The 13,657-nt window shown below is 37.0% G+C and overlaps 1 protein-coding gene across 2 annotated transcripts in view; it reads right to left on the reverse strand.

Annotated features, from left to right (window-relative positions):
* The window catches only part of STARD6 (StAR related lipid transfer domain containing 6), a 38,012-nt gene extending 24,477 nt beyond the window's left edge, over positions 1-13,535 (reverse strand). For both annotated transcript variants that reach the window (XM_059409703.1, XM_059409702.1), the window contains exons 1-6: positions 13,447-13,535; positions 12,747-12,830; positions 11,053-11,146; positions 10,817-10,866; positions 4,407-4,533; positions 1,372-1,489 (exon numbers count right to left, since the gene is read on the reverse strand). In XM_059409703.1, the coding sequence (XP_059265686.1) occupies positions 1,372-1,489; positions 4,407-4,533; positions 10,817-10,866; positions 11,053-11,142 (385 nt within the window). In that variant the 5' untranslated portion in view covers positions 11,143-11,146; positions 12,747-12,830; positions 13,447-13,535. The remainder of the gene's footprint in view (positions 1-1,371; positions 1,490-4,406; positions 4,534-10,816; positions 10,867-11,052; positions 11,147-12,746; positions 12,831-13,446) is intronic.
* Positions 13,536-13,657: the final 122 nt, after the last annotated feature.

Consider the following 13,657-nt stretch of genomic DNA (forward strand, 5'->3'; position numbering starts at 1 on the left):
GAAAGTCAGAAGACTTGAGAATTAATTCTGGTTCACGTGCTTATTAGCTATGTAACTTAATTTCTGTGAACTTTAGTTTCATAACTGGTGAAATAATGCACACAAAATATTGAGCTCAAAGCAAGCTGCAGAGTAAGTTCAACAACAACAAATGGAAGAACATTAAGAAGAAAACTCAGTATTCATCAAAAATTCATTTAAAGAAAAATTGCTCAAAGCAGATTTGGTACTGAGTCATTGAGTACTACCACTATTTGGTTATTTTAATTTCCATAATTCTTTCTTACCTTCCCTTTGATACTAAAAATGAGATTGAAATGGTCTGCTTCAAAATACGGAAAATAACAGATCTACAATTCAGACATAGTATTTTGTGCTGTAGGCGGTGAATAAAATTTATGTGCTCTCAGATAAGAAGGAGACAGCTCAATGAAAACTGAGAAACTACAAGACACACCTACAGAGAAGTGCTGAATCTCAGGCCTTACTGGCGTGCTGTCCCCAGAACTGTGTTTGAGTGAGCGCGTTAGCAGAACGATGACGCAGTCTGGACTCTGAAACTTCGAGTCTCAGAGACAGAGCAGAGCAACTGAAACCTTGCTGGAAAATAATAATTAACAGCACTTAACTGTCCTATCCCCAAGAAGTTTACACTAGAGAAGGCTATTCAGACAGGGACGGTGACATTTAACTGAAATCTGAAGAAATTAGCTCTAGGCTAAGAAAGTATCTCTAAGCTACTGTCCTACCAAGTCCTTTCACCAGGAGTTACTGCATTTCTCTGAGTCCAAAGAACATTGTGGTGTGAACTGGTATGTTTTAAGTGAATAAAGCAAGTTCGGAAATGATTACACTTTTGCATTTTACCTAGTGATACATTTGATACATTTTTGTGAGGGCAAAGGATATATCAAAACCTCTAATTTCTAAAAGAAACATACAAATTTATGTAAAGACGCGTCTAATGAAAATTTCTTCAGGAATTTTATTACTTACTGGATATTCAAATATAACATAATATAGCCAAAGATTAACTTTGTGTCTTATTAGATTTTAAACATATGCTGTAAGATTTTTTGCCTGCAAGTATCTGTCTATACCCAGTGTAGCACGATACAAGATACAAGATACAAGATACAAAACTACCAAGCAAAAGATGCCATAATTACTGACTGATGTAAATGGCACCTCCAGCATTGGGTAAAATGTTAGGATTCTTTGTCTGTATTATACATATGTTTATTGGTCTCACTAAGTAAATAAAAAAGTAAAAACTGAAAACACAGTATTTTCCAAACTGTGGGTTAAAGGAAAACACATTTATTAATGTCTCATACTAATTCCAAATGTGGGCAAAATGTTTCAACTTACAACTGATAATATCCATATTCCCTTCGTAGCGCTTGAAGTACACTAAGTCGATAAAGTCTCGGGGGGAAATTGAGCCCATGGCAAAACTCTGTGTAATGGTATGACATATGATTGTGTCCTGGAACAAATTAAACCATAAAGATTCCAACAGTTATTTGATATCTACTCTTTGTATCGCTTCCCAAAGAATTTCACTGCATATGGTTATCTACTATTCAGAAAAAGCAGGGCTTTGAAGCTATAAGAACTTATCATCAAATCAGCTTGCATTTTCTGTGTTAGAGGAATATTAGATCTATAATTATAAGTGCAAGGTAAAAAAAAAAAGCAGAAATAAACAAGTGGGGCTACATCAAACTAAAAAGCTCTGCATAGCAAAGGAAACCATAAATAAAATGAAAAGGCAATGTACAGAATGGGAGAAATATGATTTGCAAATCATGTATCTAGTCAGGAATTAAGTACAGGAAATTTAGAACGGAATCTTGTCATCTACTCTAAACTTTTAGGTGAAGAAATCGAAGACTAAGAGATTAAATCATGCAAAACTAGAGGTAAACCCAGAATTAGAACCCTGTTCCAGATTCCCAGGACAGTACTATTTCTACCAGTCCACACTGGCTACATAATATATTCTGAAAAATACACTGGTTTAGCACCGTGGTGCCTTAGATCCTACCTCTCTGCCTGCACCCTGTCTTGACTTCCCCACGTGGCTCCTAGCGGTGTGCCATGGACTTGTGAGTAATAAACTTCTCATTTCGATTTCTCTTGTGGCCTTTTGTTGAAACGTGGCTCACCATCTGGCACCCTCTGCTCCATTTAACAAATGCCAATTTAACAAAGTGGGAACAGTCCTCCTCTCCCAGGTTGTGACTAAGGATTAATGCACTGCTGATCGGATTTGTCTAGTGCTGGATGACAAGTGTTTGATCACCCCCATAGCCCTAGAGCAGGAATCCTTCCCTCACCAATGGGGGTGAATGAATCAGTTGAAAAACACGCCTGGAGACTCATACTATTATATTCATAGGAAGGTAAAGTATTTCTTACAGTGTAACGCTACTTAGAGATACGTAGTATATTGGAAACGGCATAGAATTTGGAATCTGGAGATCAAATAGTACAGAATTTGGAATCTGGAGATCAAGTGTTAAGCCATGATTTTACTACGTACTGGCTGTGATGACCTTGGGCAAATCACATAATTTCTCTGAATCTGTTGCCAGGTTTTTCTGATGCCAAATCTAGTATTCTTTCCATTATTAAAGCTGATTTGCAGCAATAGCAGAAATATATGAAGTATGAATTGAACTGTACAATCAGTCATGAAAGAAACAGTCCATTTGAATTTTAACTTCTGATGGACTATGTTTCTCAAACTGAATGTTTAAATCCCAAGAGGGTAGTGGAAAGGTGTTTTTTTGTAGACAAGAACTTCAGGATCCTCCTACAAAATGAAACATTTACTTTCCTTGGCTTTTCTATAACCTCTCCCCACTCCCAAGCTTTAAAATAAATTTAATAAAAGGAGGCAAAGGTAACCTACAGAATTTTCTTTTTCTTTTTTCTTTTTTTTTTATTTGTCAGAGAGAGAGAGGGAGAGAGAGCGAGCAAGCGCAGGCAGAGTGGCAGGCAGAGGCAGAGGGAGAAGCAGGCTCCCCACCGAGCAAGGAGCACGATGTGGGACTCCATCCAGGACACTGGGATCATGACCCAAGCGGAAGGCAGCCACCCAATCAACTGAGCCACCCAGCCATCCCCAGAATTTTTTTTAAAGATTTTATTTATTCATTTGAGACAGAGAGAGAAGAAGATAGAGTAGGAGCAGTGGGGAGAAGCAGACTTCCTGCTGAGCAGGGAACCTGACATAGGGCTCCATCCCCGGACCCGAAGATCATGACCTGAGCTGAAGACAGTTGCTTAACCATCTGAGCCACCCAGACGCCCTCACCTACAGAATCTAAGTAAATGATAAGGTGATGGCAGATATGTGAGACATTTGTTTGATGTGTGGAACATGGCTTGGAGACATAAAGGACCAAAGACCTGGAATTTTACAAATGCAATTGTTTGTGAAAATCCTAAAAGTTTGCTTTATGATTCAATTTTTCAAAACAGCTTATTGAGGGGCACCTGTGTGGCTCAGTTGGTTAAGCATCTGCCTTTGGCTCAGGTGATTATCTCAGGTTCCTGGGATTAAGCCCCACACCGGGCTCCTTGCTTGGTGGGGAGTCTGCTTCTCCCTCTCCCTTTACCCTTTCCCACCGCTTGTGCTCCCTCCCTCTGTCCCAAATAAATACCATCTTTTAAAAAATCAGCTTATTGAGGTATAATGTACATACCACAAAGTATAGCAGTCTTATTAAATAAGGTCTGTAGCATGCTGCCCTAATTCTCTCTTAAATTCACTCTTTTCTCTCACCTCTATGACTTAAACTTTCTACTCTAATTACCTGTATTTTTTTCTTTGTTTTTATTCTTCCTCTTCAACTATTTACTTGAGATAAAGTATTTGAGATAAAGCATTGCTGAAACTACAATCATATTACTTTATTCCATACTGTATCCTTACTCTTGAGAAAAGTTACGTGCTATTTGCTCTTAAGTCCCTACAGTATGTGTCTGCATTATTCCTGTTATCTAATGTGTTATAATTAAGATAAATCTACTGACTTCCCATCAACAAGGATAGGAAAATCAACAATGTTTTTCCACCTAATGGAGGAGATGAATACATACATTTCAAACCCCTCGAGACCAAAGACACACATCTGCAAAAGCCAGCTAGATTCAGGACGTGCTAAGCCTTTACAACAGAATCAAGCTAATTAGAATTAAACTTTTGACTAATAAAGAGGGAAGTTTTAAGACTTTTATAAAGCTTTCAATGCGAGCCTATAAAATATGAAGGGTCTACATCACACTGATGTAGAAATCAGTGTCTACATCATACAGGTTTGATATGCTCAAATCACTAATAAAACTAAACATATACTGATATAGTAAAAATCCAATATCGGACAACAAATTACCGAATCAATCCTGTGTACCATATTGTACACCTTCAGTGATTTATCCCATGTAACTCTGTTTTCAGGTTTGTAGAGGAAATCAGACAGTTTAGCTGTTGATTCTGGAATTATCCCTTCGACACGGTATCTGCAGTTAACAAAATAGAGAAAATCAAAATTAAACAAGCTTTGCCTAAGCTCAAAATATAATATTATAGTATAAAGAAGGCTAATTTCTCTGCTTTCAGCAGGGAGCCTGCTTCCTCCTCTCTCTCTGTCTGCTTCTCTGCCTGCTTGTGATCTCTGTCTGTCAAATAAATAAAATCTTTAAAAAAATAAAATAAAATTATGGGCGCCTGGGTGGCTCAGTGGGTTAAAGCCTCTGCCTTCAGCTCAGGTCTTGATCTCAGGGTCCTGGGATCGAGCCCCGCATCAGGCTCTCTGCTCAGCAGGGAGCCTGCTTCCTCCCACCCCTTTCCTGCCTCTCTGCCTACTTGTGCTCTCTTTCTGCCAAATAAATAAATAAAATCTTAAAAAAAAAAAAAAGGTTAATGTAGCAAACAGGAAAGGACACTTGAAAGTGATATCAGCAATTCAAAACACTAATATTCAACTGGAAGTAGCCAGGTTTATTTAAATAATCACTGTAATAATTAATATAAACTATTTCAAAATGTATTTTTCTACAAATCTTGTTTATACTGTTTATAGTTGTCTTTTTAGAGGGGGCTACTTTCTTTTAGGATTTTTCTAAAATCTTTTTCATAAATATTTGCCTGCCGTATTTTATCATAAGCCAAAGTAACTGATGAGAAGTTTGTGTGGTTACACACTATCTTGTAGCCCCAATTCTTAATTTAAGGATGTAATGTGTCTAAAGCAGTAGTCAGCAAATTTTTCAGGCCAGATGGTAAATAATTCAGACTTTGCAGGCCACATGATCTGTATTGCAACTATTCAGCTTTTGTAGGGTGGTAGTGAAGTAGCCAGAGACAATATAGAGTGAATGGGCATGCCTGTGTTACAACTGAACCTTGTTTATAGACAGAGACTTTTGAATTTCATTCATTTTTAAGATGTCAGGACTTGGATAAGTCCATCACTGAAATTAGATATGGTTATCCATCAATGGAATTAAGACAATGTGAGAAAACTGGATTAAAACTCACTATTTAGCAGAAGGTTGTTCAATAAAAATGAAGTCTGAATGCTACTGGCTGTCCTTTTCTCCCTTTTAATGATTCTTTTCAAACTGAGAGGATAGGTTTAAGTAAAATCAAAATTTTTAAATCTCTAAAATGTTAAAAGTCCTAAACCTCTAAAATGTTAAAAGGGGAAATGAGACAAAAACCAAATACTAGTATTAGTCTAAATAATTGTCATATTTGTAAATGAAAACTGAAACTTTGTTTTTATGATTTGGCAAACAAATAAGGAATTCATTTGACTATTTCTTTGTATGTTAATTTCTCTTTAAATCTGTTAGTCCTTAATTTTCTTTATGAGATAGCCTCAAATTTCCTTTTTTTAAAAATATTTTATTTATTTATTTGACAGAGAGAGAGAGAGACGAGCACAACAAGCAGGGGAACAGCAGGCAGAGAAAGAAGCAAGCTCCGTGCTGAGCATGGAGCCTGATGTGGGACTCGATCCTAGGACCGTGGGATCATGACCTGAGCTGAAGTCAACTGCTTAACCACCGAGCTACCCAGGCACCCCTCAAATTTCCTTACTTTGTAATGTTTCCTTTCTTCAGATCTATAACGTTTTTAGTAGTTTATTATTAAGCTCTGAGTAAGATGTGAGAAAACAACCTGAAAAATTATCAGGTCCTGTGAAAAAGAAGTCAAATATAATACAGGTAAAATTTAAGTACAAAACTATGAAGGGATTTGTATATATTACTATGGATTTTTTTATTAATCTGTTCTCTCTTTAATTATACTATAAACTTTGAAGATAAAAAGTTTTGAACTTTTTTGTATTTTTTTTACCTTTTTATATTTCTAACTAATATATACAGATCTTCCTTGATTTACAATGAGGTTACACTGAGATAAACCATCTTAAGTTGAAAGTTTCTTAAGTCAAAAACACATTTACTACACCTAACCAACATCATAGCTTAGGCTCACTTGTGGCAATCTAACACAAAGCCTGTATTATAAGACAGTGTTGACTATCTCATGTGATTTAGGGAAGGGTCCCTAACATATACGTAAGTTTATCAGCATTCGAGGATTTGAGATTTTTCATATCTACTGTTTAGGACAGGGTTTGGCAACCTAAGGTCTATGGGTCAAGTCTAGACTACTTTCTGTTTTTGTAATTAGTTTTACTGAAACACGGCTATACTTATTCATTAATGTATTGGTTGTCTACTAATGTTAGTGCCTTTGTGCTATAAGGCACAAAAATATATTATCCATTTATGCATTGTGCTGCTATGCTATAATGGCAGAGCTAAGTAGTTGCAACAGAGACCAGAGCAGCTGCAAAGCCTAAAATATTTACTTACTTTCTACCCCTGGCTTATGCAGTCTACTCAATGGCTGATTTGTTCATTTTCCAGTCATTCATAAAGGTTAGAAAAGTATAAGTTACAGGTATTACATGACTATAAGGCAGAAATTATTTTGCTTTTTGGAAGATTATAAAACATAGTTAAAGTTGTGTCTTGGGCAGAGGATAGGCTTCTACTCAAAAATTACCTTTTTTTAATTCACTAATTGGAGGTATATTAGAGTTTGTGGCTTTTAAAAATATGTAAATATCAAGCCTCTTTGAAAACACAGAACACTTATGTGTATTGAGTACTTGAGTCTAATTGCTTCTTGGCCTTTTGGCTAAGATCAAGTGGAATACTTGAGTCTATCAATGAACAATTCAGTATCTACTGGGTTCAAGGCTCTTCAGAAATATCAATTTTGTCATACTTGAATCTAAGAACTATATTCTTATACATATTGATCATTAAGATGAACAGCTCATTAGATATTTTATTATGATCTATAATAAAGCTCTGTTCTCATTATACCGTGAAGTGACTTCAGGTCAAATTAAAAATATTTTAACTATTTTCTCTTGTCTTTTACAGTTTCCAAAATACTTTAGCTAGTATATGGAATAACTGATAGATTGGTACACATAAATTGGTATACTTTTTACAGACCATACATTTCTTTTTTTTTTTTAATTTTTTTTTTTAAAGATTTTATTTATTTATTTGACAGACAGAGATTACAAGTAAGCAGAGAGGCAGGCAGAGAGAGAGGAGGAAGCAGGCTCCCTGCTGAGCAGAGAGCCCGATGTGGGGCTCGATCCCAGGACGCTGGGATCATGACCTGAGCCGAAGGCAGAGGCTTTAACCCACTGAGCCACCCAGGCGCCCCAGACCATACATTTCACGAAGCTTTCAGGCTGCAGCGGAAACCTTCAAATGTGTGGATTTGTATCAACATACTAATTTTAATGTCTCCAAGGCTCTTTATAGTCTTTTATGATTTTTGTGAATGAATGACAAGAAAGTAAGTAGGAGGATGAGGGAGGAGGAAAAATAATGTAAAGGGGCTATTTTGGCACACTAGAATTGTAAACTTGGGGAAGCGCCGGAAAGATGATAAAATAGTCACAGGTTTTTAGTGATCATATTTTTGTCATATCCTATGTGATTATTAGGGTTGGAGATGGGAGTTCCAAAATAGCTGTGTAACGATTTTAGTAAACCCTCCTCCCTAGTGAAAGAACTGATGAAAATTAAAGAAACAACTATTTAAATTCTCTAGAAAATGACCTAAGGGCATGCAAGAAATGGAGAAAAAATTATTCAAGAAAATCTACTAAATCTAGGTAGGAAAAGACTGTAGCATTTGAGCCACAATTGGCTTCTAGCCAACACCTCCTCACGCCTGGAAGCTAAGGAGGCCGTCCCTCCCCTACTAACTCCCAGTCTAGGGCTATGGTTTCATCCTAGGAGAGGCAGGATACTGACATCTCTCAATCTTGCACCCTCATCTCATGCTATTATACTCTATACCCAGAAGGCACTGCTGAGAAGACTGGAGCTTCCTTATCCCCACCCAGAGTTTACTGATAGGGTGAGGGCTAGGTCCAAGGCAGTCAATACTGGGGCCTTATTTCCCCTTCCCCCCACAAGAGGGGCAAGCTGAAGCTATGGTACCACTTCTCCCTAAAGCCACCCTCACGTCCCCTTTCTGCTCATGGATGGAGGTGTCACTCAGCTCCAGCAGTAGTGCTTAGGTTCTGCTCAGGGTCAAAGGCAAGACAAAATGAGCCAGCAGCATCTCAGCTGTGCCTGAGAAAATGGATTTCATTTGGAATAAAATGTGGAGAAATTTTTGAAAAAAAAAAAAATTTTTTTTTGTTAGTGAACAATCAGAAGAATTACGTGGAACTAATGCAAAAGCACATGAAGACCAGAAGTAGGGAGAGATACAATTAGATGAACAACATAAGATCACACTCATCTCTGGCAGGGGTTTGGGGTGTGGAAGGCCTGTGCATATGCAGCAGACTGCTCTCACTCAGAGCAAGAGGAGTGGATATCTTCTGTTGCACCTATTCAAGATATCAGAATGGAGGATGCTTTCACTCAGAGCCATCAGAGCAGACACATTAGGCTGCCCCTACTAGAGTCATTAGAATGGATGTACTAGGATGCCCCTACTCAGAACAATCACAGAGCATGTACCAGGCTGTGTCTACCTAAAGAAGAGGGGATGTACTTAGCAGCCCCTACTCAGAGCAATCAGAATGGAGGTACTAGGATGCCCCCATTAGGAGTTATCAGATTGTATGTCCCAAGCTGTCCCATACAGAGCAATCAGGATGTACCTAATTAAAAGAATTGGAAGGGTGTTGTACTAGGTTGCCCCTCTCTGAGCAATCAGACTGGATGTACTAGGCTGCTTCTCTGCAGAATAATCAGAGTGTATACACTAGGATGTCCTTACTCAGAGCATTCTTACTGGATGTACCAGGTTGCCACAACTATGGAATAATCAGAGTGAATGTAAAAGACTGCCCACTCAGAATAATTATACTGGATGTACCAGACTGCTCCTATTTAGGAATAATCCTACCAGATGTTCTAGGCTGCCCCTACTCAGAACAATCATACTGGATGTACTAGGCTACCCCTGCTCATAAACAATCAGAGTGAATGTACTAGACTGTCTATTTTAGAAGCATTCAATGCAAGATCTGGGTTGGTGACTTACAAGCATTTTCCAAGCTGAATACAGATTAATCAACAAAGAGCTGAAGTCTTACTGGCTTAAGAGACTGAAATATAATCTCTGACACATAAAAATTCTGACCACTTTAAAATAAAATCATACTCTTTGCTGCTGTTCTGAAAGACTATCTATATGCCCAGGACTGTTCCTTCTGAGGAGCGACTAGCTACAGAACTTCAAGCTAGCTGTCCCTGGCTAAGTGCAAGACAAAATCATAAAACTGAATTGTGAAAGCAGGCTGTAAGCCACACACAGATCCACCTGTAAAGGGTAAAATTTTTTTTATCAGTTCCGGGGTCTGAAGCACAGCTTGTGAACTTGTGATCAGTACAGCTTATGCTGACCCTCCTATAGGGTAAAAGATAAAAAGATAAAAAGATAAAAAGATAAAAACAAGGGAAAAAGTGATTCCGATAACATATGATCTATTTGCATTAATGTGATATCATGAGCAGTGAATGAACAACTCTTAAGAATAAGATTAAAGGGCACCTGGGTGGCTCAGTGGGTTAAGCCTCTGCCTTCAGCTCAGGTCATTATCTCAGGGTCCTGGGATGAGCCCCGCATCAGGCTCTCTGCTCAGCAGGGAGTCTGCTTACCCCTCTCTCTCTGCCTGCCTCTCTGCCCACTTGTAATCTCTCTCTCTCTGTCAAATAAATAAATAAAATCTTTAAAAAAAAAAAAAGAATAAGATTAAAAATGTCAGCACAATTTCTCTCGGTGTAATTATATTTGAAATAACATTATCCTCAAAAATATCCTTAAAAGCAGCTTTCAGAAAACAATACATAGATCAGCCAGAGAAGTAAATTGGGATAAACTTTGTTTTTTAGTGGTTCATTTAATGGAAAGTGAAATGTTAGAAGGGCCACAAAATACTCCTATGATCGAGAAAATACCAATCTGCTTTTATAGTGATTATTTCTTGAGTTAGAAATTTCCTATCTTAATGAATTATTCACTTGACTTTTTTTCCTGATTGTCTTCAAGTTTGAAAATGATTAGTTGGTATATAATTGCTCTAATGTATTAATATCAACCCAGTGACTTCATAATTAATTCATATTTCCTGATCACTATCAAGCAACGTTATATCTAATGGAGTAGCACTGAGTTCTAGCTATATCAATGCCACCAAATTCAAAATGGCTATAAAAGGGAAATTGTACTTACAGATTTCCATGGAATTTTTTAGAAGCCTTGCTGGAAACAGTTATCTTTTTCTCAAAGGGGAATAAAAATCCAGAAATAAATTAGCTGGCAGATATGGAAAAAAAAAGAAAAATAAAAACAAACAAAAAGTAAAAATACATTTTTTGATTCATAAAAGAAAGTATTTTTAGAAGTCTTTACGAATCGCTTCTCATTAAAAAATAAACTCTTGAAATATATTTAACTTGTTTTCTTACTGAAGTCTTAACCACTTTCCAGCCTGATGTGTCTTGACTGTAGTCTAAAACTTCTCGAGCAGTTTCTTGGGCAAGTGCCTTATAGTCCATCTATCTGCAAAGTTGTAAAAACAGACAACTGGTAAGAATATAGCCATACAAAACAATTTTAAAATGTTGTATTACATTTTGATACTATTTTTATAATATCGGTTACATTGTAATGAACAATACTTATTTTTATTAAGTTTTTACTTAATAATTGCTAAGTGTATGAATGAATTGCTTCTTCCCTAATCATAATCTTTCAAATGAGAAAATGTGGTATAGTACAAAGAGTAGGTTTTGGACTCAAGAAGATCAAGCTCAAGTCCTGTCTCTGTCACTAATTATGAAACGCATTACTTAATATTTCCATTTTTCCCTTTTCTGGGACAATAACTAACTGTAAAATTAATGTGAGGATTAAATGAGATAATGCATTTAAATGTCCTATCCCAATACCTGGCACATAATAGTTATTCAAGAAATCATTAATATTTCCAACAGCTTCATCATGCTTCTTTTCTCTTATAAAGCATCATAACCTGTTAATCATGTGTTCTTCGGAATCAGTCTTTTAAAAGTGAGGGCAATGAACTACATGATCTGACGTTTGGCTTCCACTCCAAAGGCAACTCAGCTCCAATCGTATTGACCTGGCTGTTCCTCAGACACAACCAAGCATCTTCCTACCTCAGGATCTTTGTACTTGCTATTCCCTCTGTCTGTAACATTCTTCCCAAATATGAATGACAGATTCCTCTTCATTGGTATCTTTGTTTAAATGTCTCCTCTTCAGACAAGGTCAAGTTCAAATCAATTCAATATGAACATATTTACAAAACTCTTTACTAATGATTAGGTAGGTGTGGCAAAAGAGTTGAGTAAGATACTATTTCTGTTCTGAAAGAGTTCAGAAAACTGGAGTCTCATTGGTCCTTTGGTTCATTATCTAGTTTTCAGTTAGGGGAAGCTGGCTTGGACGATGGAAGGAATGTGACAACACACAGCTGGATTCAAATCCTAACTTCGCCACTCACCACCAACTATATTATTTTGAATAAACTGCTTAACCTTTGAACTTCAATTTTTTACATGTATAGATTGGGGATAGTAATACCTACCTCATGGGGTCATTATAAGGATTAAGTGAGTTAATATATGCAAAAGTGATTGAAAAAGTGTGGGACTCCTTGATGACCAGAAACATTAGTTTCTTTTCTCGAAATGACACATTTAAATCCAACTTTTAAAAAACTCTCCAGGGGCACCTGGGTGGCTCAGTGGGTTAAGCCTCTGCCTTCAGCTCAGATCATGATCTCAGGGTCCTGGGATAGAGCCCTGAATAGGGCTCTCTGCTCAGCAGGGAGCCTGAGTGCCCCCCCACCTCTCTCCCCAGTTGTGATCTCTGTCAAATAAATAAATAAAATCTTAAAAAATAAATAAATAAAATAAAAATAAAAAACTCTCCAAAGGGCTGCCTCAATAAACCTTAAAGTTTAATTACCAAAACAGTGTCTTAATGAACTCTCACTTAAAGCTCTAGGTTGCATCATAAATCTACTTTATCTTGTTCTCCAGCAATGTGTAACATCTACTTGACATCAATATTTGAAAAGCTTTAGTAAACCATTACAACTCCTTTTTCCTAGTAAGACTTTAGGCTTCTTTACCTTTCCTAATAGATCTAGTCCAGAATTTTAATAATTATTGGGACTCTTCTCCAAATCCTTGTGGAGATCTCCATATCTCTTAACCTGTGAAGGAGAAGGAACAAAGTAGAATTATTTTGATCCATGAATTAGGTCAATATATTTGATCACTTCCTTTACATTTTCTCAGTGTCTTTTATTTTTACTTTATGTCCTCATTAGGAAACATTTGCTGTATATGTCCATGATAAAAGAAAAAGATAGTAAGAGAAATGTTAATAATAGTGTTTATGAAAAGAACCTTTAAGAAATTATCTTAAAGAAGGACAGGTTAAAAAGACATTCAGGGGGAATGTAAATAAAGAAGTCTGACTTTTTAAGCTCATGCCAGTAACAGTCGGGGCTAGTCCCTGACTTGCGCTTTTTCCCAGCACATAAAACACAGTTCTTTACTTCCAATCTTGATATTGAGTGATCTAGAAAAGGCACCAATTACTGGCACACAGCACTAGACTATAAGCTCCTGCAGGGGCTTCTACTCATTTTCAAATCACTAGCACTTACTTGCACAATAAATGTTTTTAATTGAACCCCTTAACTGAATATTATAGCTTGTGGACTTTTTCATTGGTTAAGAAAAAAAAAAAAAAAAGGAAAGGTTAAGTTTAGTGGGCTAGAGAGGGTGAGAAGAGAACAAAGAGCAAGACTACAGTTGCATTACCTGGTGATGTAACGTCGGATGAACTGGAACATATTCAGGTGGAGTAATGGTCAAGGGTATCTTCACCCATAGGGTCAGTGGAAAATAAACATAAACCAATATTGAGACGGCAACTTTTTTGGTTACACCACTTGGTTGAAACTGGATTCTTCGCACCTCATCTCCTGTCCCAGCCTCGTAGACAGATTCACACATGTTGTTACTGGGTCTT

The sequence above is a fragment of the Mustela nigripes genome, chromosome 8 (genome assembly GCF_022355385.1).
Source record: "Mustela nigripes isolate SB6536 chromosome 8, MUSNIG.SB6536, whole genome shotgun sequence".
Classification (NCBI taxonomy): Eukaryota; Metazoa; Chordata; class Mammalia; order Carnivora; family Mustelidae; genus Mustela; species Mustela nigripes.